At 43.6% G+C, this 21741-nt stretch overlaps 1 protein-coding gene and 1 non-coding gene across 2 annotated transcripts in view; one reads left to right on the top strand and one right to left on the bottom strand.

Annotated features, from left to right (window-relative positions):
* The first annotated feature begins 1627 nt into the window (after nucleotides 1-1627).
* On the top strand, nucleotides 1628-1759 carry LOC130129424 (U8 small nucleolar RNA). Its single transcript, XR_008812030.1, has one exon. It is a non-coding gene; the product is annotated as a U8 small nucleolar RNA (small nucleolar RNA).
* A 5832-nt stretch (nucleotides 1760-7591) lies between these two features.
* The window catches only part of fam83hb (family with sequence similarity 83 member Hb), a 15184-nt gene continuing 1034 nt past the window's right edge, over nucleotides 7592-21741 (bottom strand). Inside the window, exons 2-8 of the mRNA XM_056298386.1 lie at nucleotides 16533-16725; nucleotides 16068-16400; nucleotides 14191-14355; nucleotides 13890-14014; nucleotides 13210-13767; nucleotides 10659-13020; nucleotides 7592-9336 (exon numbers count right to left, since the gene is read on the bottom strand). Coding sequence (XP_056154361.1) covers nucleotides 9316-9336; nucleotides 10659-13020; nucleotides 13210-13767; nucleotides 13890-14014; nucleotides 14191-14355; nucleotides 16068-16400; nucleotides 16533-16655 — 3687 coding nt within the window. The 5' untranslated portion in view covers nucleotides 16656-16725 and the 3' untranslated portion in view covers nucleotides 7592-9315. The remainder of the gene's footprint in view (nucleotides 9337-10658; nucleotides 13021-13209; nucleotides 13768-13889; nucleotides 14015-14190; nucleotides 14356-16067; nucleotides 16401-16532; nucleotides 16726-21741) is intronic.

Genomic DNA, 21741 nt, shown 5'->3' with positions numbered 1-21741 from the left:
TACACCCGTTTTATTTAATGAGCATTTAAAGCCAGGTGAGAAACAATATCCACATTCATTATCCGAACCGCTGACCCTGCTCTCAGGGTCGCAGGGATGCTGAAGCCTATCCCAGAAGTCTTTGGGTGGCAGGTGTGTAGACACCCTGGACAGGCCACCAGCCCATCACAGGGCCGACACACACACTCGTACCTAGGGACTATTTAGTATTGTAGATTCACCTGACCTACAATGTCTTTAGACTGTGGGAGGAAACCGGAGCACCCGGAGGAAACCCACGCAGACACGGGGAGAACATGCGAACTCCACACAGAGGACGACCCGGGACGACCACCAAGGTTGGACTATCCCGGGGCTCGAACCCAGCACCTTCTTGCTGTGAGGCGACCGCGCTAACCACTGCGCCACCGTGCCGCAAAATTTAAAGTAATATGACTGAAAACACTGGAATAGCTGTGCTCAGTTATTGTAGGGAGAAGTTCTTTATAGCTCAGTAACTTCGGCCAAGTAGCCAAGCAAATAACCCCAAACTAGAAAGTTTAGTGGGTGTGACATTTTCCCAATGTGTTGTAGTTGGAAAGTTGCAGTTTTTGTTGTCTCGTTTTTGGCGCCTACCCTTCTTACCCGTCTCCCTAGCCAGCCCCAGGAGTGAGACAACCACGGAGACCACAAACCTGCTTTAAACTCAAGGTCCAGCACTTTTCTAAGACTAAGAAAAGACTGGACTTTTCTAAGACTAAGAAAGGACTGGACTAAGACTAAGAAAAGACTGGACTTTCTAAGAAAAGACTGGACTTTTCTAAGTCCAACTGGGAGGAGACCCCGGGGTAGACCCAGAACTCGCTGGAGGGACTACATGTCCAACCTGGCCTGCGAACGCCTTGTGATCCCCCAGGAGGAGCTGGGGAGCGTTGCTGGGGAGAGGGACGAGTACCCTACTTAGCTTGCTGTCACCGCGACCCGACCCCGGAGAAGCGGCTGGTGAATGAATGAATGAATGAATGAATGAATGAATGAATGAATGAATGAATGGCTTTACATGCACAACAGCGACATCAACAGTTCTTGATCCCCTCGTCGACCCGGAACCGGCGAACCCATTTATGTGATCCAACTACGCTGTTAATTTGTACACTTGAATTTAGTTTAACGGATTTGCAGCTTCACCCACTGAGTCAAAGGAAAATAGTGGATATTCGACTTCCTACTTTAGGACTATTTTCCGTTTCCGCGTTTTCTAGACATCCAACTTCTTGCGTTGAATAATTGTACGGACGATCCGATTCGTATTAATGTAACGACGTAAACTGAACGCAAGTTAAAAAAAACAAATTATTGCTTTGTATTGAATTAAGCGGAAGTATTTTGAAATATGCACCCAATAGGAAGGCTTGTTCCGCTGACGACACGCTGTTACACCCGCAAAGGATTTCGGGTGCGGATGAATCAAGATAAAGAAACATGGAACTTTTTATAATACCATATTTTCAGATCCATCTGGTGACTACGTGTGAATGTATTGAGAAATAGTACCGTACGACTCATCAAAGTAGTGCTCGAGTTGTACACCAGCATATAGATACTACTACGTAAAATATATATGAGTTCAGAGCGGGATGTGTCGCTATCGTCAGTGAGGTATATCCTTACCTGTTACTTCAGAAATGAAGTTTCAGAACATGATGAATGGAATATAATGAGAGATGATTATATCTCCGGCATGCGGGGAACTGCAACACCCCGCTTGCTCCATTCTGATTTTTATGTTGTTGATATCAATTATAGAGTCTATTACCGGCTGAGATCTGTTGCAGCGCTAGGTGGCGACCATGTTATTAAAGATATATCGTGCTTTGACACCCTTGCTCAAACACTAAACCAAGTTGCTCAACCAGTTGTCAGGGGTGCTGGAGTCTGATTCAGCAGTCGCTGGGCGGCAGGCGCGCATACACCCCGGACAATTTGCCAGGCCATCGCAAGGCCTGTCGTATGTATGTATTAATATATTCTACATATAATAAATTGTATATTTTTACCACAAATGTTGTTCCTTTGTGTTGTGTTTGTGTTCCTTTCAGGTAATTTTTTGATGTATTTCATTAATATGAGCAGTGCCTTGCCTCATGTATTGTAAGTGGCTGCTATTGGTGATCCGTGTTTGTGCAGACAAACAATCTCGAAGCGGACGTTAGAAAGGCCAAGTCAGTAAGTGACTCATAGCAGAAGGAGCTGGCGTCTGGTGAGACGTTCTTCCTCTTAAAATCTTGATTCTTGGGTTTTCCCCCTATTTTGGGATGTACCTAAAAGCCAACAAAATGTTTTTGGCAAAGAGAATTTTCTACTTTAAAGTCAATCCCACGTGGAAAATAACAACTGCCATCCAGCCAAAAATCCATCACCTGTAATTAGGGGAAATGTGTAGACGCTTGAAAGTTGAATGGCTGATACTGCTGTACTAGTGCTTATACTAAATACTATACTATACTTTAAACCTAGGTCAATTTAAAGTCTCAGACAGGGAGGGATATCGCGTGATACAGAGTTAGTCCTCTATTTCTGGTTAATTTGTTGTATTTGTATTTTTAATTGTTTTTTGTCATATTTTATAGTATAGTTTTTAAGCTACAAGTATAACCTGCTAGTCTAGTGCAGTTGATTGATGGTAATTATTAATTTGTCCCTTTACTAAGAAAAAAAATCCTATACAAAAAAGCTATTGTTATTATTATCATTATTATTATTATTATTACAGTACAAGCTGAAGCTTACCAACTGGAAGGAATCCACAGAGGGAGGGAAAGAAGGTGCAGAGCGAACTTCTGTCACAGTGATTGAATTGCTTTTTTTCGACTCTATATCTGTGAACGATAAGAATATGTAGTTTAATGTATACACGAAAAGTTAGTTATAATAGATATGAATGAACAGCAGAAATGCTGTAATATTGATTTGTTACAGTCATGCAGGTTGCTGAAATTCTCTGGGAGGACGCGAAAAAGGAGTGTGCCTGGTGATTCCCACAGCAACTGGATAAATAGACTGGCCAGTGAAAATGCTTTTCTTAAACCAGTTTGCAATTTAGCTTGATGTTTTGGTGTGGACATGACCCATGAACCCACCCTTCCCCTTATGTTAAATGTGTGTTAACGATGTCTAGCACTGGGTGGCAGTAACTTACCACAGTAGCATGCAGGGTTGCAGCCAGAGGCCTGCTGATCAAACAGACATTAATGGAAGAATTAAAAGAAATCCTTCTGAAAAACGGTGATCCATTTGTTACTTCTGCCCCCCCCCCCCACTTTTATTAATTGTTCTCTGAACTGTGCTTCAAGGTTCTCCAGTTTTATCATTGTATTGCTTATTTACATTTATGACTATATTTGATTAAATCTATTTTTGCAGTCTTCCACTTTGCAAATATTTTTCAGACATAAAATCACAGGACACCGCCATTTCTAGAGGATTTTAGGATTCTGTATTCTGGACTATACTGCGTGTGTATATAAAAATAAACCTCTCCATTTCCCTCTCACTCCTTTTTCAGGTGGCATGTGTCGTCCTCAAACTCTGGTCCTCTACCAGAGGCCTGTGAGTTTGAGGCTTCTGTGCAGTATCTTAGCTGTTCCTAGGACCGCACTCCCTGGACAGAGACCTCAGATGTTGTTCCTGGAATCTGCTGGAGCCACTCTCCCGGTTTGGGGGGTCGCAGCCCCTAGTGGTGCTATTACCACTGGGACGACTGTGGATTTGACCTTCCACATCCTATCTAGTTCTTCCCTCAGCCCTTGGTTCTTCTGTAGCTTGTCGTGCTCTTTCTTCCTGATGTTGCCGTCGCACGGGATTGCGACATCGATCGCTGCTGCTGTCTTCTGTTACTTGTCGGCCACCACAGTGTCTGGTTGGTTAGCAAGCACCTGCTTATCGGTCTGCAACTTGAAGTCCCACAGGATCTTAGCTCTGCCACTCTCAACTACTTTAGGCTGTCTCTCCCATTTGGACTTAGGGACTTCCAGCCTGTATTCAGTACAGATGTTCCTGTATATTATCCCAGCCACTTGGTTATGCCTTTCAGTGTACACTTTCCCAGCTAGCATTTTACACCCTGCTACTAAGTTCTGGTCTTTACCTCCTCCTTTGTCCAGCTTATTATTCCAGCTGGGTATCTGATGACTAGTATGACTTATATGTGTCGATGGCTTGGATCTTATTCTTTCCATTGAGCTGGCTCCTCAAGACCTGCCTCACTGGAGGTATTTGGCTGTAGCTGACCTCCTTGCTGCCTCCTCATGGTTTCCATTTGCCTGTGGAATATTCAGGTACTTCTAACTTCGCTGTATGTTTGTTATCCTGCTATCTGGTAATTCAACCCCTTCAGTCCTCACCACCTTTCCTCTTTTTGCCACCGTTTGACCACACTTGTCATGTCCGAATGACATCCCGATGTCATCGCTGTAGATCCTGGCATCTTGCTTATTCCTGGCATACAGCTTGATATCATCCATATATATAGGAGGTGGCTGATGGTAACTCCACTTCTGAACCTGTATCCATATCAACTTTTTGTGATGATATGACTGGGGGGGGGGGGGTTCAGGCCTATGCAGAACAGCAGTAGGGATAGTGCATCATCTTGGTCTATGCCAGATTTGATGGTTACCTGTGTGATTGTCTTTGAGTTGGCTTTTAGTGTCATTTTCCACTCCCACATTGAGTTCTCGATGAAGGCTATTAGTGTCCTGTTGGCTTTGTATAATTCCAAGCACTCCAGTAACCAGGTGTGGGGCATTGAATCATATGCTTTCTCGTAGTCAATCCAGGCTGTGCTCAGGTTGGTCTGTCTGGTCTTAGAGTCTTGGCTGACTGCTCTATCAACCAGTAGCTGATGCTTTAACCATCTGGTGTTGTTCCCAATTATTTTCTGAGTTTCACTCATGTATTGACTCATGTGCCCATTCAGGTTAGCTGCTATGATGCCTGACAGGATTTTCAATGTTGTGGAGAGGCAGGTTATCGACTAGTAGTTTGAAAGCATGATGATTGCTTATAGCATGAAACAGGTTTGCACTGTCTCATAAAGAACTTACTTGACAAACTGGATTATATATATATATATATATATATGAGACAGAGAGAGAGAGAGAGAGAGAGAGAGAGAGAGAGAGAGAGAGAGAGAGAGAGAGAGAGAGAGAGAGAGAGAGAGAGAGAGAGAGAGAGAGAGAGCGATTGATCTCATGTCCTTAGACTGTTTCATTTGTGGCATTCTAGTAACCGAACAAGATTTGCATCATAAGAGACATGATCTTAAATACACATGCCCTGGAGCTGATCTCAAATCATTGTTGACATAATATCAACTGTAATGATATGTAACTACATCCTGAAGGAAATGTACCTGATGATATCACGGAGTAACCTACCAATGCTGTCAACAAATGCCCTGCTGAATTCTCAGTTTTCAAAACGCATGCCTAGTCCACCATACCCAAATTGGGAGTGGGATAAACGATTAGTGGTTATTCTGGTGGTTGGTGATTATTGTGTCTTTACTGTACTGAGAAATAGAGTGTGTACGTGTGTCTAATGTGTGACATCTCCGTGGCTAATAGTCAGTGAAATAATCTGAACATACAACATCACAGTGAAGAGAGAAGGATGCAATATTGCTCAGCAGTTTGCTTTGGCATTGTTGTGTGTGTGTGTGTGTGTGTGTGTGTGTGTGTGTGTGTGTGTGTGTGTGTGTGTGTGTGTGTGTGTGTGTGTGTGTGTGTGCGTGTGTGTGTGTGTGTGTGTGTGTGAGATTCAGGCTGAAACATAGGAAGCAGCGGTAACTGTTCAGTGTAAACCGATGTGTGATGAAAGTATGGCGTAGCAGTTAGAATGACTGCAATGTAATCTGCAGGTCACAGATTCACCACAACAGATAGCCGGTGTGTGTCTAGTCGGTGCTGTTGAGGGGGACACTGTACTCTTGCCTGCACAATTTTAAAAAACTCCAAATACGTGACTTTGAGATAAATGCAAAATATAGAAGAAAAAAACAAGTTAAGCCAAACTTCCGCCAAATGCTCCATGTAGCTAGTAAATTTGTTCGTGCAGGATGACGTCTGAAAACCAGCTTCATCAACCGATGGACCAGCACAACCATCTGCACTCTGTTTTTGGTGAGTGGTTTAGGTTTATTTTTCTACCTGAGCCCCCCCCCCCCAAGCATTCAAAACTGACAGAGTAATAGAAGTGATTTAGTCGTTCATTTTGTGTATGTCCTGGCGTTTTAAGTTATCGCCTCACTACTAGACCCCAGAGAGGCTTCCAGCTCTACGTTCTTATTCACATCTTCCTGTTTCTTAAATGTTGATTCGGGGGCGTCCACGTGGCGTGGTGGTCTATTTCGTTGCCTATCAACACGGGGACCGGCGGTTCGAATCCCCGTGTTACCTGCGGTTTGTTTGGTCGGGCAGCCCTACAGACACAATTGACCGTGTCTGCGGGTGGGAAGCCACATGTGGGTATGTGTCCTGGTCGCTGCACTAGCGCCTCCTCTGGTTGGGGGGGTAGTGTGATCCTCCCACGCGCTACACCCCCCTGGCGAAACTCCTCACTGTCAGGTGAAAAGAAGCGGCTGGCGACTCCACATGTATCAGAGGAGCCATGTGGTAGTCTACAGCCCCGGATCGGCAGAGGGGGTGGAGCAGCGACCGGGACTGCTCGGAAGAGCGGGGTAATTGGCTGGATGCAATTGGGGAGAAAAAAGGGAGGGGGGGAAAGTTGTTCCATCCCTAGTTCTTCCATCCCTAGTTCTTCTTCTTTGGACTGGTTTATTTGTTGCATTGGTCCCGCAGAACAGCGGAAGTTGGCTCAGTTACGTCACCTAGAGGAGGAGCCAGAGAGGGTGGAGAAGCCAGACCAGCCAGGGGACAAAAGTGACCAATACAGCCACAACAAGTTTGGAGGCTCAAAGGTGACAACCTGAATGTTGTTATTGTTTGTTTGTTTGTTTGTTTGTTTTTCGTACGCAATGTACACAAGGCCACATTCTCTCGGTGCTTACACACGTAACAGCTTTGCTCACTAAACCCCACAGAATAGAGACCGTATAGGATCTCTATTCTGTGCTAAACCCTTACCTATTTCGTGTCTTTTTCTCCTTTTAGTTGTATCTTAGAATAGCCGCGTGCTTTGGTTTAGTAGACACACAAGTGTGATCTATTTTTTTCAGTATTATTTATTGTTTTTCACGAGATGGAAAGTATTTACTTGACCCAAGCCTGTTGGAATCATATTCACTGTATGGAGACAATAAACCCTCATAGCAACATTTTATTTGATGATAAACTCACAACTGTTACACGATCGTTGTGCGTTTTGATAGCAGTGTTGAAGGCAACTGTGCTGTAGAAATGTGTTTGGTGTTATTTGAACTGTTGATTTTGATGTTGTTGTGGCATAATGTCTTTCTGTTTTAACAAATTAAATATGGTTCACTCTTATCAATGTTTTAGTAATGGATAGAGGATTTCTTTTTTTTTTAGTTTCATCAATAACTATTTTTTATAACTTTTTTTTTTCTGAATATGCACACACAATCAACTTTCTGAAGAGATTTAATATCAGACAAATCTTTACAGCGTAACATTATAAAATACAACAGAGTCCAAGATTTAAAAAGAAAACATTTCCCTGCGACAAATTCCCTTTAGTGCCAATTCATTTTATTGCAGAGATCAAATGGTCGTACAGAAGTTTAGAATTGATACTACAAGGCACTTTGAGAACACAGTGAAGGTGATTATAACTTGTTAAGAGTAATTATTGTCCAGCCCTTTATTTATTTAAATATGTACAATAACAACCTTTGTAGAAACAGGATGATTCCTAAAGTATCCATATCGTTCATTGTAGGCCTGTAGTAGCTACATATGGGACACACTATTGAACTCCTAAAGTGTCCATATCGTTCATTGTAGGCCTGTAGTAGCTACATATGGGACACACTATTGAACTATGCTTGGAATGATACAAGATAGCCTGAGCTTTTGTAGAACAATGTTTGCAGACAGACAAACAGGTTAGCCACCCTGTTGTAAAGGTGTAGGTCTTAAAAGTATCATCTTATGTAAGGAAGCACAGCCCTGCTCCACTAATGTGAAATGTAGCTATCCATCCTGCGCTCCTCTCCTGTACAGGCAATGACTGACCTAACATAGTCCCATAAGGAAAGACGGATGAGTGCTCATTATTCAGTCATACAAGTTGTTCTAGGCAGTGATACAGGGCCAGATGTTACACATCTCCCATTACATAATCTATACAATAATGGCAAGTGCTAATAATCTGAGTTTTTTTCCTTTACTTTTTTTCTCTGCTCCTGTGCCCCAGCAGGCTTAGCCCTTCCCTGAACGATGGGTTTACATAGTAAGTCCTGAGAAGTGGGGCCACACCTAATAGAAAGGTACATTCCACTCTCGTGTGGGTAAAGTTCATCACAGACTCAAATTTCTGTGGAAATACTCCCACCGTTGCCTCCAAAAGTACTGGATAGAATTAGAAATTCTAATCCTCACGAGTGGAAAACATTACACGTCTTCCAGTTGCTTGCTGTTTTTCCTCTCTTCACCCTCTTTAATTTTACAAACTTGCCATTTCATTTCTCCCTTCATCACCCTATCTGTGGCTCCTCTTCATTGCTCTCTTTGGTTTGGTTAATGATAGTAGTTCTGGATTTGGTGAGGGCTATAGCAGGCCAATGGCACAGCGTAAACCCACAGAGGCATACTTTCAACATTACCAATTTCCTCACAAGTCACGGACACGCATACACATGTAGATACATAGAACGAGAACTAAGCATCTGCAGTTATGTACAGGGTTGTTTCTTGGCTGTTGAGAGTTGATTTGCTTTCATCACAGGGGATGCACTTGCTCCTCTTTGTTTCTTTAACATCTTCACTCACAGGTATACATTCATACAAACCCAAAGTTATAAGTGACAGTTGGCCTACCATTGCTGTTGATGAAGCATTGCTCCATGCAGCCAGTATGGAGTCAGATTCACTTCTCTTCCACATAGTCACCATAAAAGGCAAAAATAGTGCCAGGGCTTGGCACACATGCACATTCCAGACTCCAAAACATCAATGTCTTCAGCTTTTATATAGTTTGTCTTTTCAAGCTTTATTTCTTTACGTGAAAACCCAGCAAGATTGCAGTGTACAGCTATTGAGGTACTTTGACGGTGTTGTTGGCACATATGGGAAATGGGTCTTTTTGATCAACCCGTATAAACACGGCATCCGGAACAAAGGTCTCCATCTGTGGCTATCCCAGGGTATTTCCCATCTGTTAACAGAACAACGGGGACAAAAGTGAGTGCAACAGGATCTGATTCTCTCCCCATTTTTTTACCTCTGCTCTCTCTTTCTGTACCTCTCCTTTTCGGTTCCATTTATGTTGTAGGTTAGATTAAACAGTACTTGCCTTTGACGTATAACTGTGCTTTAAAATGTTAACCGGTGAGCAATGTAAGGGTGAAACCAAACTAAACTCTTGCTCTATGAATATGTAATTATATTTAACTACACCAAGCCTCTATAAAAAGCAATGGAAAGAAGCTGACTACCTCAAATTTGTAGGTAAATGGTTAATCAAAATTCCTTGTTTGCCATGTTAGAAAATTTCCACAAACTCTTAAAGAATTGTTAAAATATTTGAGTATTGCATTATATATATATACATATATATGTATACATATATATATATAATATTATATTATATATATAGAAACCTAGCCACTGAGAATGCACAAGCCATTGCATTCTTAGTGCCGGTCCCTGGGTATACTGGGAGAAAGATGCAATATGGAGCTGCCAGGGAAGAGGAAAAGAGGAAGGCCAAAGAGGAGGTTTGTGGATGTGGTGAGGGAGGACATGCAGGGGGCTGGTGTGACAGAGGAAGATGCGGAGGACAGGAAGAGATGGAAACGGATGATCCACTGTGGCGACCCCTAACAGGAGAAGCCAAAAGTAGTAGTAGTAGTAGTAAAATATATATATATATATATATATATATATATATATATATATATATATATATATATATATATATATATATATATATATAGACACATGGAATGGTTGTGGTCAGAGTCAGCAATTGTTCTAGTCAATGGAGCTAATGTAATGTATAAAATATTTACTATGATTTTCAGTGTTGTAAAAACTAATTTGGAATTGAGACGTAATGCCTCTGTCATTCAAGAAATTGACTTTTTACTGAATACATTATTCTCTTGTAAAGATAATTACTGATGTTTTTCTTACATGAAACAGTTGTCAGCTAAACACTTTTTATGTTTTATATATATTTAGAGGCTATAAATAATTTGTTAAACTTGAAATATTTTTGGAGTTTAGGGGACTTGCAAAAAGGTTGTTTTCCATTAGCAAGTCCTTGTTGTTTCTGGGTGCCTTTATACGTTATTGATATAATCATGTAATTGATAATTCAGTACTTGTCTTCATATTTGAATTTGAAGGGATTTTTTTTTCATCAAATTCAACCTGTTTGTCTACTTTTTCCTACATGCCTCTTTATTTTACATGTCAGCACAGTTTCCTCTCCCTACTCTTTAGGGACTACTCATCTTGGCAGCGGTTGAGTACCTCAAAGCGGCTGTAGACCTTCTTCTCCTTTCTCATACTCTCTATCCTTTTCAACAACCCCTCCCTCTCCAGAGGGTTAGCCTGAGGTCGTGGAAATCTGTTTCCCTGTAAAGAGTTCTGTTTGTCCAGCCCCTTCTCTCTTCCATCACTTTCTTTGTCCCCTGCTGTTTCCTCTCGCTCCAATCGGGTCTTCTGGTTGTTGGCTGAGATCTGTTCCAGAATGACCTTTGTGTCATCTCGCAGGTTGCTGCTGAACAGAACAGAGCTGCTGGAGGTCTGGTACCGGGATGAACCCATCGTAGCTGTTCCTGATGTTTTGTGATTGGCTGAGGATTGATCTGTGTTGATGGATCCTGTGTCTTTGGAAGATGAAGTCTGCTTTCCTCCCATTACAGTGCTCAAATTCTTATCATCTGTTTCTGTCGCAGATTTCTTTTCTTTATCCTTTGGCCCCAGGAATCCCTTCAGCCTCTGCGTTTGCTTCTTGAGGAAATCGAGCGGTTTACCCTCACTCTTCCCTTCACCCCCTAGCATGTTGATGGAGGTACTAGAGCCCATGAGCTTATGAAGCATTTCCTTTGACTCAGCACTCGTCATGGTTGAGGAACTGTGAGGGCGTGTCTTTTTCAGCTCACTCTTTTCTGCATCTGTAGCATCTGTTGTCACAATCTCCTCACCGCAGGAGATTCGGCGAGGATTCAGTCCTTTAAGCTTCAATGGATCCCTCTTGAATAATTTAGGTGAAGGGAAGGGCTTCAGAGACTTGAAGGGATCTTTTTTCGAAACCTCTGTCACATTCTCCTCTTTCTGAGTTGGCGCATGCGCTGAAGGCTTCACAGTTACTGAGGGCTTATCAGCGGTGATAGATGGTTTGTTTGCACTAAATGAAGATCTCTGGGTAAGCTCCCCCAATTTTGATGAGATTGAAGACTTCTTTGGTTCAGGTGCTGGTGGGCACGTCGAGACAGGTGGGACATTAGGAGTCATTGTGCTAGTGTTTGCAGGAGACTTTTCGGAAAGACCGGGCTTTTTTTCGGCTGGCTCTGCACCTTTTAGTGATGACTCTGTCCCCACCTTTGAGAGTTTCCTCTTGGCAGCCAGATCTTTAAAATACTGCAGTCGACTAGCGGGATCATTCATGTTCAGGGATGATGTTTCCTGGGTTTTGAGAGGCTCTTTGGTAACACTAAGAGTCTCTTCATCTATTGGAGTCTTTACCTCTTGGCTAATTTTTTGAGGTTCTTCTTTAGATTGACTCTCATTTTTCAATTGCGTTTCTTCTTTTCCCTTGTCAGTCTCTTTCTCCTTCTCTCTCTTCTCCTCTGCCTTCTTCCTCCATTCAAAAGGCTCACGAGACATAGACCTCCTCTTCTCCAAAATCTGGGCTACAATGGAGGAGGTGCGGACAGGGTCAGACTGCTCATCTTCCTCTGCAGCCGGCCTTAGGCCCAAGCCACCACTGTGTGTCTCCACTTTGGAAGATGAGAATATCAGCGAGGATCGTAGACGGGAGCTCCGCTGCAGAAGTGGGTTGATACGCGTGCGGAATGATTCGTGTTTGGAAAGGGTGATCTCTGGAGTCTCTTTAGCCTCAACATCCACACCCACTTCCCTTGTTCCTCCTCTCTCCCACTCTCTCTCCCTCTCCCTCTCTGCCTCCCTTTCCCTCTCTTTATCCAGTACCGATGGCTTAAAGTCCGTGCCTGAGGAAATTGGATCCCTTGTTGCTTTCGTATGTGCAGAGTGTTTGTTTTCAGGTATGATGGGCTTCCCATAGCGTGGTCTCAGAATATCTGGTTTGGACAGAACATTTGGTTGCTCTATTTTCCCAAAACGGGGTGCGGAGGTTTCAGCAGCATTTGGTTGCTGAAATGATGGTTGGTCCTCAAATGCATCAGGCCCCATAGGTTGAGGCAGGCCTTCCTCTCCACCATCCTCATAAGTGCTGAGATAGGAGTTTATCCTCCAACTTCTCAGGCCCTGTTTGACACTTGAGTCCTGATCCCGGTCTTGATCAGATTGCTTGGGAAAAGCGTGCTTTTCCGGAGGGTGTGGCTGCGTGGGAGAGCTCTGACAGACATAAGCTTGGCCGATGCTTGGCCTCTTGTGTGATGAACCTCCACCATACCTTCCTGCTATGGGTGGTCCCTGGCATCCTTCAGTTCCCCTCAGGTCATCAGATGAAAGGTAGTCTTGGCCATAGTGTCCAGGAGGAAGGGGTTCTGGCTCTGATGGGAAGCTTGAGTCTGAATACTGATCTATGGCAAGGTGTTTTACTCGGTCTCTATGTCTGTCATAATGTCCGTGACCAGATCCAGGTCTAGACCCTTCATGGAAATAATGGCCTTCTTGGGACTGCTCCCTGTAAAAAATATAGGGGTTCTTATTGGTGATGTCCATAAAGTGATATAGTTATGTGAAAAAAATGCAACATGTGGGTTATCAGATTCCTAAAAATCATTTGTCTACAAAAGAAAATCAAAACAACCTCTAATAGATTAAGACTGTAACATAAGAAAATAAAGACAGAGCAAAATATTGAGGAACCAACCTGTGGTAGTCCATCTCATCCAGATTATTCATGACTCTCTGCTTCATATATTGCCTAGAGGAAGAGTAGCTCTCTTGGGTTCCCTCTGCATAGCTGTGCCTCTTGAAGGCACTAGAGCTCATCTCCATCTGTCTGGACACGATGGACCTTCCCTGCTCCAGGTATGACTGTTGTAAACGGAACTGTTGCTGTGAATACTTTCCAATTGTAATTCCTGCCCCAGGTTCCATGCTGTGTCGAAACAAGTCATTCCTCCTGAACGGAAGTGCTGCATTACGATCAGAGTCTCCATAGGAGAGGGCAGAGGGAAGTTCAGGTTGTCGGAGGAAACTCCTGGGGTTCAGCAGTGACTGGGTTCTCTTTAAACCAAACTGGCTGCTTAGGTAACTGCTGGTGCTGCTGGTATCCGATCTGGCAAGTGGCACTACAGACTGGTCAATGATGAGAGGCTGTGACTGAGCAAAGAGAATGCGGAACTCTTCATCAAACGTGGTGACCAGCTCCCCCAGAAAAAGGTGGGCAATGCAGCGGTGGATCTTCTCAAAGGACCACATGAAGCTGTGTGACAGTAAAGAGAGAGGTTGAGGTTATTAAAGCAGCTGTTAGTTACAGAGCCAGTAAAAAGGGTCATACTGGCATGAGGTTCTTATATTGCAGTTAAGCAATCTGGATTGGTTCACCTGTAGCTCCCACTGAGTACTGCCCTGCAGTCAGCCAAAAGGAAGCGGTCTTTCACCTGCCCCTTGAATGACTTCCCCGTCCGGCAAAAATATGTTATTCCTGAGACTGTCCTGACACGCATCGTCTGTAAAACCCACATTTATACATGGAAACGTAAACAATTCTATGGAGACAAGGGATGCAAGAATTTCAATGTCATAAATCGTCTGCATCCAATCAGTGAATAGGAGGCTGTGGGTCATTGTGATTTACACTGTGATTCAGTTTTTTAAGAGAATGTCATGGAAAATGAAAACCTACATGAACCAAGTCTAAATTGACTCTGCAGTTGGTCACCATGGCGACAAAGTGATGGGCATTATGTTCATCCAGCAGGATATAGACGGGAACATGACGAGCTGCTGCATCCAGGAGGTCCGAAAAAATGTCTACATCTGTGAACATGTCCATTACCACAGCAATAACCTGGAATGAAAAACCAAACAGTCTTATTAGATGGAGAGATATCAACCAATATAATCCTTTATTAGCCCTACTGGGTTCATTTAAATCCTTATAATTAGTGTTGGTCAACTAAACATATGGTTCAGAACTATCTCTCTAACAATGTAGTCAGCTGTATTTCACACTAAATGGGCAAATTAACATGCACATAATTCCACCTATCACAGTCAATGGCATTGTTTTTTTGGGGGGGTCCCCCTTTTTCTCCCCAATTGTACCCGTCCAATTACTCCACTCTTCCAAGCCATCCCAGTCGCTGCTCTAACCCCTCTGCTGATCTGGGGAGGGTTGCACACTACCACATGCCTCCTCCGATACATGTGGAGTTGCTAGCCGCTTCTTTTCACCTGACAGTGAGGAGTTTTCGCCAGGGGGATGTAGCACATGGGAGGATCACACTATTCCCCCCAGTTCCCCCCTCCCCCTGAACAGGCACCCCGACCAACCAGAGGAGGTGCTAGTGCAGCGACCAGGACACATACCCAAATCCAGCTTCCAACCTGCAGACACAGCCAGTTGTGTCTGTGGGGACGCCCAACCAAGACAGAGGTAACACGGGGATTCGAACCGGTGATCCCCATGTTGGTAGGCAATGGAATAGACCACTACGCTACCTGGACAGGTCATTGGCATTCTTGCAATTGCACTCATCAGGAACAGAAAAACAATGCAATGTTTACTTGGTTTGATAAATACGTTTCTGTCCTGAGGAGCTTTCATTAGGTCTTATTGTAAATACTTATATGAATCGTCATATGATAACACTATTCAACTCAGCAAGAGGATCAGTTATGCTTATAACTTAGTGCTAGCACCGTGTTACCAGTTCCAATATCAAACTGACATCAGGCATGTTACAGACAAGATAAACCACAGCTGTCTCTTCTAACCTGCCTAGTCTTCTTACACAGGTTGAGACATGACAACACTCGAACACTATAAGCCATAATGAGACATAAATATTTAGCATGCGAAAACAGACAGAGGTCTCCTCATTAAATACATAGTGAGAAAGAGAAGACAAAGTCTACCAACGACACAAACAGGTCTAACCACTCTGATGACATTTGGCATATGCTCACTAAGAGTTAATTGTATTTTTGAATTAACTGAAGGCAAATCAGCCCACCGTTTATCTGAAAGGGAGTGGTAGTAACGTTGATAAGGCAGACAAGCAATAAGGTAAAATGAACAAGAGTTTTAACTGCTATTTTGAAGATATAACGCTTCACAAGTTAGAAATACTATGCAATTACCAGATCTGGGTGAGCGGTAAGCCTTGGAGTAGTACATCAAACTGACAACAGTGATACACATGGTTGAACTTTTAAACATATTACTAAAATACTGATGCTTCCCTCACATCCACTTTGAGATGGGCAATAAGTATTCATATGCGCTCAGGGATCAGAATGGTCACATTCCTCATATTAATACCATGTTTTGAGTATGATGAAAAGCACTATATAAGTAAAATGCATTATTATTCTTATTATTACTATGTTGTAAACACAGCGCTTTAAATACATGTGTATTCATTGCTTTGGGTTTGCCATAGAATTGGGATTTCCCTGTTTTAATTATAATTTATGCACAGGTGTTTTCATGGGAAGTAAACAAGATATGCAAGTTTGTTCCTATCACCTTCCCGCCCAGCCCTCCCTGCCTCTCACTTTATGTGCATTTTTGATGAGCCTCCGAGCTTGTTCCTTGATGCTGGGCATGTCTGGGTCAGAGGGGTTAACCAGGGTGGTGACCTCCGTGGGACCAATGAAGCTGTGCTGCTGCATTGGCCAGCCCAGGTCGAGCCCCGGGGCAGCCAGGTCTGAGTGCACCGGCCAGTAGGTGTCAGAGGAGCCGTCCTCCTCCATGGCTCTTTCATGGTAGGTCAGCTCTGGTGCATTGGAGACCTGGTAGGGTGCCTGGATTGTGGACTTGATATGTTCAATTTCAGGCTGTGCCAGGAAATCAACCACGTCCGCACTTTGGAGGAACTCATAGTAGCCCTGATGTGACAGCATATAGGCACCCAGTTATAACATGATTGATTACATCGACACATGTAACATCATTTTTTTTCTCTGACTTTGATTTAAGTAGCAAAAACACAACCATCAACCAGACAACTATGATGTTACCTGTAGGTCTTCCTCTACCAGGGCATCAATAGCCAGACGATACTCCTCGCGGTAGTGGGGTGGCAGGTAGTTCGGATCTAGGGGGTTATCACCAACTGATGAACTCTGAGATCGGTGTGCCATGGTTGGAAAGGGGGCAGTGGTCAAAGGTCAGGGCTCAAGGATGAGGAATGGTGAGTTGGGGTAATGCAACCTGTAGAGCAAAGTAAGAGGGATGTATAAGGTTATGCTTTCAAATGAAAAGTGTTATGCACAGTTGTGAACAAAAATTAAACTACTGGGTTAGCCCCATTGTAATTTCCGTCATTTAGCTGTCAATCAAGCTCTCTCTGGGGCGCCCCGCGGTGGCTCACCTGATATAGCGCGTACCACATAAGGCTGAGTCCTTACCACAGCAGCTGGGTTCAAATCCGGCCCGGGCCCTTTGCTGCATGTCATCCCCTGCCTTTCCTGTCTCTCTCTCCACTATCACTATCAAATAAAGGCGGAAAATGCCACAAAAAGAAAAATCAAGCTTTCTCTATAACTGAAAAGAAAAGAAAAACTAAAAGAAACAGAGGAAGTTGATTATCAGGATATTATTTGCCAATATGCAGCTCGTTGATGCAAAACATAATTGTGTTTAGAATCACTGAGTCACCAGAATGTATGAAAACACCCCAAAAATATAAACTGTATAACACGCTGCTTTGCCAGGGGTGTACTGTACTCATAATGCAACTAAGCATGCCGAAAGAACACTTTGTGTCAGGAGTCAGCACACACAGGTATATAAGAGGCCCACAGCCTCTTACATAAAGCATATATTGTTGTTGAGTCAAAGCCACTAAGTGTAATGATTACACCTTTCACGATAACATACCGCCCTGCATACAATGCCACATGCTTCCACTCTAACACACAAACTAACCTGTCACTCTTGAAATACACAGTTCCTTATCATTTTACATGTCTTTTGTTTAGTCTATCCACATTTGGTAAAACGAGTAAGTTCAACCAGATATTTGCTGTGAGCATGTTTTATGTGGCGAAAAGAGCCGATTCTCCTCGGCTTGTGAAGACGTCGACACACCTATGGCAGCACACGCCCTGTTTAACTGCACAGCAGATATGAGATTTGAACTGTACCCATCATTGAAATGTCATCCTTCCACAGCTGCCTGTGATTAACTGAAATTCCATCTGGCATTTGAATCAACTTTAGGGGGGGGAAAACAAGGTCAATAGAAAGGATGGGGGGGGAAAACAATTAAAGGAAGAGAAGGAGCAAAGCCAACCGGTGAGGGGGGTGTGCACAGTGAGGGGGGTGTGCAGAGCTGTATGGACAGGTTCTCTCATATTTCTGTTGAGTAAACTTGGCACGCAGGTGTGTCATGCATATCAGATTGCTTCTCAAATCTGCTGCTGGAATATTTGCCATTTAACAAACAAACTGTTGGGGGTCGGTATGAGATGAGTACTCTGCTCAATTCTCTGTGACTTGAAAAACAAAATATCGCTGAAAAGTATACACAGACATAATATACTACAACGTATATACTACAGACATAATATACTACAATGTATATGCTACAGACATAATATACTACATTGTATGGTAGTGCATGGCGTGAGAGGGGGAGGTGCAGGGTCGGCTGAGCTGCTCCACAAACATAAAAGCATAGCAACCTTTTTTTTCTAGGTAATAGATATTGCTCCGCCAGCTCCACCTAAGTAGTTAAGTGGGTAGGTAGTGGTTTAGATGAGGCCAACATGTTGCAAAATCTGATGTATTGTTTGATATGATGATGAGGCACCAAAGTATTATTCCATACACCACAGCTCTGTTTGCTCCTTAAAAATAATAGGCTAACAACACCGAATCAAGACGTCAAAAAGGCATAGCAAGGAAGAAAACAGCATGACACATGTATCTCTGTGAGTTGGACGCATTTACCTTTCACTGACTGACTGTCTTAAATTAATGTCTGCACCCAATAGATTGAGTCAAAAGCCACCACTGGTACTCTCATTTATATTTTCTAATCTTGAGATATCATATCGATGCAACTTTGACTGATGCGGACTGATCAATTTTTTTTTTTAGTGGATTTAGGGAAATTAGTAACTGTAGCAAGAGCCAAAATAAGTTGAACGTGTTCTTGGTGAAAACTAGACATGTGCAGTACATGTGGGTTTCTCCGTGCAGTTAAGACTGTTGTTGAAACAGGAAGTGGTCTATTGGTCTGTTTTGGATACAACGCCTTGGAAACGAAATTCAGCGGCAGTCTGAGGCAGGAATAGGTGAGCAGGGTGTGTGTACTTGTGTGAGTAACGCACGCAAGTTAATTATGAATAAGTCTTTGACGTTTGGATTCGCCAACATAATTTGTGACATAATTTCTATAACGTTCGACGTACCTGTGGCTCTTGGTAGTAATGGCAAAAAGGTCAACCCCCCTCAACACACACACACACACAAGCATACACACACACAGAGGCATGCATAAAGGGGAGAACACTGTCAACTCTTGAGGCCTGGTGAGTCAAGGGCTAGCCTAACCTAGCCTAGCCAAGGGCTAACTTGCCTAACTTGCGACATACTGCACTCTGATGATTCATCGGCAATAATGGTTGACATCCTTCCTGACTCATTTCCAACCACAGACATTGCTCCCTCCATTCTTAAAGGAAAGTTCAGGGGTGGCTCGGAAAAATTGGCTATATTTGGAGCACATGCTGGTCGCACAGACTGACTTAAGTCCTTAGTTTGCACTAAGAAAAAAATCCTGTGTTCTGTGTACGTGGATTAACCCTCTTTCTTCATTTGTTGCAAATCAACCCGTCCGGATGTGATGAGTTTAATTTGAGGGACGTGAACTCAAAATGCAGAAGCTCCCATGTGCACATACAAAGATGGCGCATACAAGTCACGGGGAATGCCTATTTCTGAGTACAAAGAGCCTTCATTGCCATTATTTTTGTGTAATGACAATGGAATATTGACACTGTGGTGATGTAGCACCGTAGTTAAATGCCTTGCTCAAGGGCATTCCTGCATTATCGAAGCTTGGGACCCCGAGTTCAGCGAGCAGACCTCTGGGTCATCAAAGAGAGAAAAGACAAAAGAGGAAGATCCCATATTAAGCAACGTAATGAGTAATGACAGACTGACTCCGTTCCACCTGGCTGACTTGCAAATAATGCTGCTTTTTCTGTGGTAGCAGCTGTATTCCAAAGTGTAGGAAGTGACACGCGTGAAGATAGGGATTCTCTCTCTCTCTCTCTCTCTCTCTCTCTCTCTCTCTCTCTCTCTCTCTCTCTCTCTCTCTCTCTCTCTCTCCGTGTGTGTCTTTCTGTCAGCTATGGTGTTTTTATGTAGGTTTTTTGGTGTATCGCCGTGTTGGTGTTGTTCCTAGGACGTCCTAATTAATGTGGGCCATCATTGCAGCTGACCAATCACGTTGTTGCGCCGCCATGCCTTCGCGACTAGGGGGCACGACAGTTGTAGGATTTGGTTGTGGGTTAGCATGGGTGAGCTATTGTTTAGGTTCAAGTCTGCTATCGATGAAGGTTAGGGTAAAGTAAGTGCTAGGTTAAAGTTAGCGTTGAGGTTATGTTCTGTTAGCGTTGGTATTCTTCCGGTCCCCCCCCCCCCCCCGTGTCGCAAATGCACGACAACACAACGTGATCGGCGGTCTGGGGAAGCATTAATCACGATGTCGTGGGAACAACCCCAACACGGCGGTATCAGACCGGGCTTCTGTGCCTGACACAATGGGGCAGAACAGCCCTTAAATGCGCCATAAACAAAACCGGTTTGAAACTCTACACCACTACGGAGCAGACAGGCAGCGGGCAGCGACCATCCTACATTGCAGGCGCTTGTAAATACTTAAATCTCAATAATCAGACATGCCCAGTGGCTGCTGGATGAGCAAGCGAATAGCGCCTTGTAAATAGCGCTCCAGTTATAACCGTGAGATGGGAAGAGCACGAGGAAGGGTGAAGAGCTGACGGAGGGGATCCCTCTCTCGCTCTGTCGTGCGGCAAGAGAGCGAGAGACAACAAACAAACAAACACACGTCAGTCGCAAATCCACAATTTCTCTCTCACTCACTCGCTCGCGCTTTACTTTTTCGCCCTCATTCTTTCTTTCTGTCCCCCTTTCTCTCTCTCTCTCTCTCTCTCTCTCTCTCTCTCTCTCTCTCTCTCTCTCTCTCTCTCTCTCACACACACACACACACACACACACACACACACACACACACACACACACACACACACACACACACACAGAGTCATTAACGCAGCTGAACACGCCTCACTGAACAAACACAATCATTGATCGGCATACCTTCCCAGTTGAGTTGCACTGTTTGATTATTCTGCCTTTGCAGATGAGAAAAGAAAATCTGAAAACAGGTTTAGAGGGATGAGCCTGTGGCCTACTGATGCCACTGTCAGGAGCTGTCAGCAACTATTTATCATAAACACACACACACACACACACACACACACACACACACACACACACACACACACACACACACACACACACACACGAAGATAAGACAGATGAGAGAGAGAGCACAACTTGTCCCTTCGTACATCATCACACCTAACTGCAATGTCAACACAATGGCCCATGGACGGAGCTCAAGGTCAGGCAAAGCTACATGCAGAAATATTTATTTCTCTCACCATTTCCGTCTGTCTGTCTCTTTATCTCAGAACGAGGAGGTCTGTTTGTCTCTGTGTTTGCACGTACCCAAGGTTCTCGTTGTCAATTACTAAGTTATATTGGATGGAAAATCCAATAAATCACGAACAATAATAACTTGTAGACAATAGACACACGTATAGACAATAGATACACGTACGTTACAGACAACGATATGAATGGATACAGCCTTGGGCATAGACAAGCCGGTAATGGAAAGCAAGCAGGCACAGGCGTACCACACACAAAAAAAAACTGGCACAACAGACTTTTTCTTCCTCAAATGGAAACCATATGCTGAACTATTTTTACCCAACGAGTCATTGCGAATGAAAGTGAACGCATCTTATGATGTCTTTCAAAATTAGATCAACGCTGTTGTTATTCAAACGTCCACATACAGGTGACCTGTGCTTGTGTTCCAGCAAAGGAGGCCTTTCTCAGTACCCTTGTTATTATTGGTGCCTATAGGACAAATTGTCCTAAGACAAATTGTCCTAAATTGTC

Source organism: Lampris incognitus, chromosome 18 (assembly GCF_029633865.1).
Source record: "Lampris incognitus isolate fLamInc1 chromosome 18, fLamInc1.hap2, whole genome shotgun sequence".
In the NCBI taxonomy this organism is placed as follows: Eukaryota; Metazoa; Chordata; class Actinopteri; order Lampriformes; family Lampridae; genus Lampris; species Lampris incognitus.
Note: the sequence above shows the minus strand (reverse complement) of the source record. Positions and strands in the feature narration are given on the sequence as shown.